Source organism: Cucurbita maxima, unplaced genomic scaffold (assembly GCF_002738345.1).
Source record: "Cucurbita maxima cultivar Rimu unplaced genomic scaffold, Cmax_1.0 Cma_Scf00011, whole genome shotgun sequence".
Classification (NCBI taxonomy): domain Eukaryota; kingdom Viridiplantae; phylum Streptophyta; class Magnoliopsida; order Cucurbitales; family Cucurbitaceae; genus Cucurbita; species Cucurbita maxima.
Window position 1 is genome coordinate 526142 of NW_019272027.1, and position 2172 is coordinate 528313.

Below are 2172 nucleotides of genomic sequence, written 5' to 3' on the forward strand. Positions count from 1 at the left end.
AAAAAAAAAAAAAAAAAAAAAAGAGAGAGAGAGAGAAGAAATTACAAGAGAGGACGTTGGAGTACGTGAGGGAAATGAATAGAAAGAAAAGGGCAAAATAAAGGCAACTTTGACTCGACGCCATGGCTCTGCAACTTTTTGGATTGTCCGTCGAGCAGCTGCGGCGGCGATGGCGGTGGAGCTTTTTATCTCCGCCTGCAGATGGCTGTGAATCAAGCAATTCTTGTTTTTGTGTGTTTTTGGTAAAAGGGTGTTTTGGGATTCATTTTGTTGGGAAAAGGAGAGGAATTTGTAGGGAGGAGAGCAAAAATTTGCATGAAATGAGTTGAGTCACCATTGCCTTCTCCTCTTATTGCCACCAACCACCCCTAACTTTTTGTATCCATGTAGTTTTGTTAGGTTAATGGTTGTGTCCGCCACGTGTCCGATTAACGGAGCCGATAATTAGATAAATCTGGTATTACTTATCCCTATGCTCGAGATGTTCTATATTCACATAAGGATAGCACTGTAAGGATAACCAGATCCACCGCTAGCAGATATTATCCTCTTTGGGTTTTCCCTCAAAGCTTTATAAATGGTGGTTTATTCTCCTCCCCAACCAATGTGGGGCATCACAATCCACCTCCCTTCGGGGTCCAACATCATCGCATGCACTCTTTCCTTCCTCCAATCGATATGAAACCGCCCCCGCCCCCAAATCCACCCCTTTTGAGGCCCAACGTCCTTACTAGGACAACGCCTCGTGTCTACCCCCTTCAGGGAACAGCAAGAAGGCTGGCACATCGTTCGGAACTTGGCTCTGATACCATTTGTAACGCCCCAGATCCACCACTTGCAGATATTGTCATCTTTGGGCTTTCCCTTTCGGGCTTCCCCTCAAAATTTTAAAACACGTCTGATAGGGGAAGGTTTCCACCCCTTTATAAATGGTGGTTTGTTCTCCTCCCCAACCAATGTGGGACATCACAGATATGCTCCAAATAAGGTCGAGAATGAGAGAAAAAACTTGCATGACATCACGAGCATAGCTCAACTAGTCGATTCATTATTTACGAAAAATTCAAATCTCTATTCTCCTAAATTTTTCATTTTCCGACCTTAATATATTTTAATATTTTTTTTTTTAAATAAAACATTTTGTTTTAAATGACATTTCTTATCCATGTAGTTTTTGTTAGGTTAATGGTTGTTTCCGCCACGTGTTCGATGAACGGAGCTAATAATTAGATAAATTTAAAGTGGTATCACCGACGTTCATTTTGGTCGGTATGGTTTTAGCTTTTATTGATATGTTTGTTTCTATTCCTATGCTCGAGATGTTCTATATTCATATAAGGATAGCACTGTAAGGATCTGCTCTAAATAAGGTCAAGAATGAGAGAAAAAACTTGCATAACATCACGAGCATAGCTCAACTAGTCCAATCCTAAATATTTCATTTTCCTACCTTAATTTGTTTTAATATTTTTTTAAAAATAAAATCTTTTGTTTTAAATGACGTTTCTTATTCATGAAGTTATGTTCCATGAATATGATAGCTTACGAAAAATGCTGTCGTAGACTTTTTATAGCGTTTTTTTGTACGTGGTGATAGCTCATATTATTAAAAGTCTGAGACTTTTCATACGTCGTAACAACCCATGTTAACAATACAAGAATTGAAGCAAAAATTAAAAACAATAACGAGAAGTTGAAATGTTATCAGCTAAATCTGTATATGAAATCCCACATCGGTTGAAGAGGGGAACGAAACATTACTTATAAGGGTATAGAAACCTCTCTCTAATAGACACGTTTTAAAACCGTGAGACTGACAGCGATACGTAATGGGTCAAAGCGGACAATATCTACTAGCAGTAGACTTCGACTGTTACATCGTCTCTAGAAATACACGACAATTTTATTAACCTCGATGAAGCTCTAAATTTCTTTGATCCAAACACGATAGTGAGCGTAACTTCTTGCAATCTTTTGACATCATTTTAAAGTCAATTCATCGACTCGATTATACTTAATTTTCTTCGTATTTCGTTCATGATATTTGAGGGCTACCACTAATATGCTTATGTAATTCATATCTCTTCCTCTTAATAATCAATTTTAAGTTGACTTTTCTCTCATTTGTTTTGATATTAAATTGAATTTACATAGTCAACTCTCCATACATAT

At 37.6% G+C, this 2172-nt stretch overlaps 1 protein-coding gene across 1 annotated transcript in view; it reads right to left on the reverse strand.

The window, feature by feature from the left end:
- The window catches only part of LOC111486174 (GPI-anchored protein LLG2-like), a 1829-nt gene extending 1681 nt beyond the window's left edge, over nucleotides 1-148 (reverse strand). Inside the window, exon 1 of the mRNA XM_023133206.1 lies at nucleotides 46-148. Coding sequence (XP_022988974.1) covers nucleotides 46-124 — 79 coding nt within the window. The 5' untranslated portion in view covers nucleotides 125-148. The remainder of the gene's footprint in view (nucleotides 1-45) is intronic.
- Nucleotides 149-2172: the final 2024 nt, after the last annotated feature.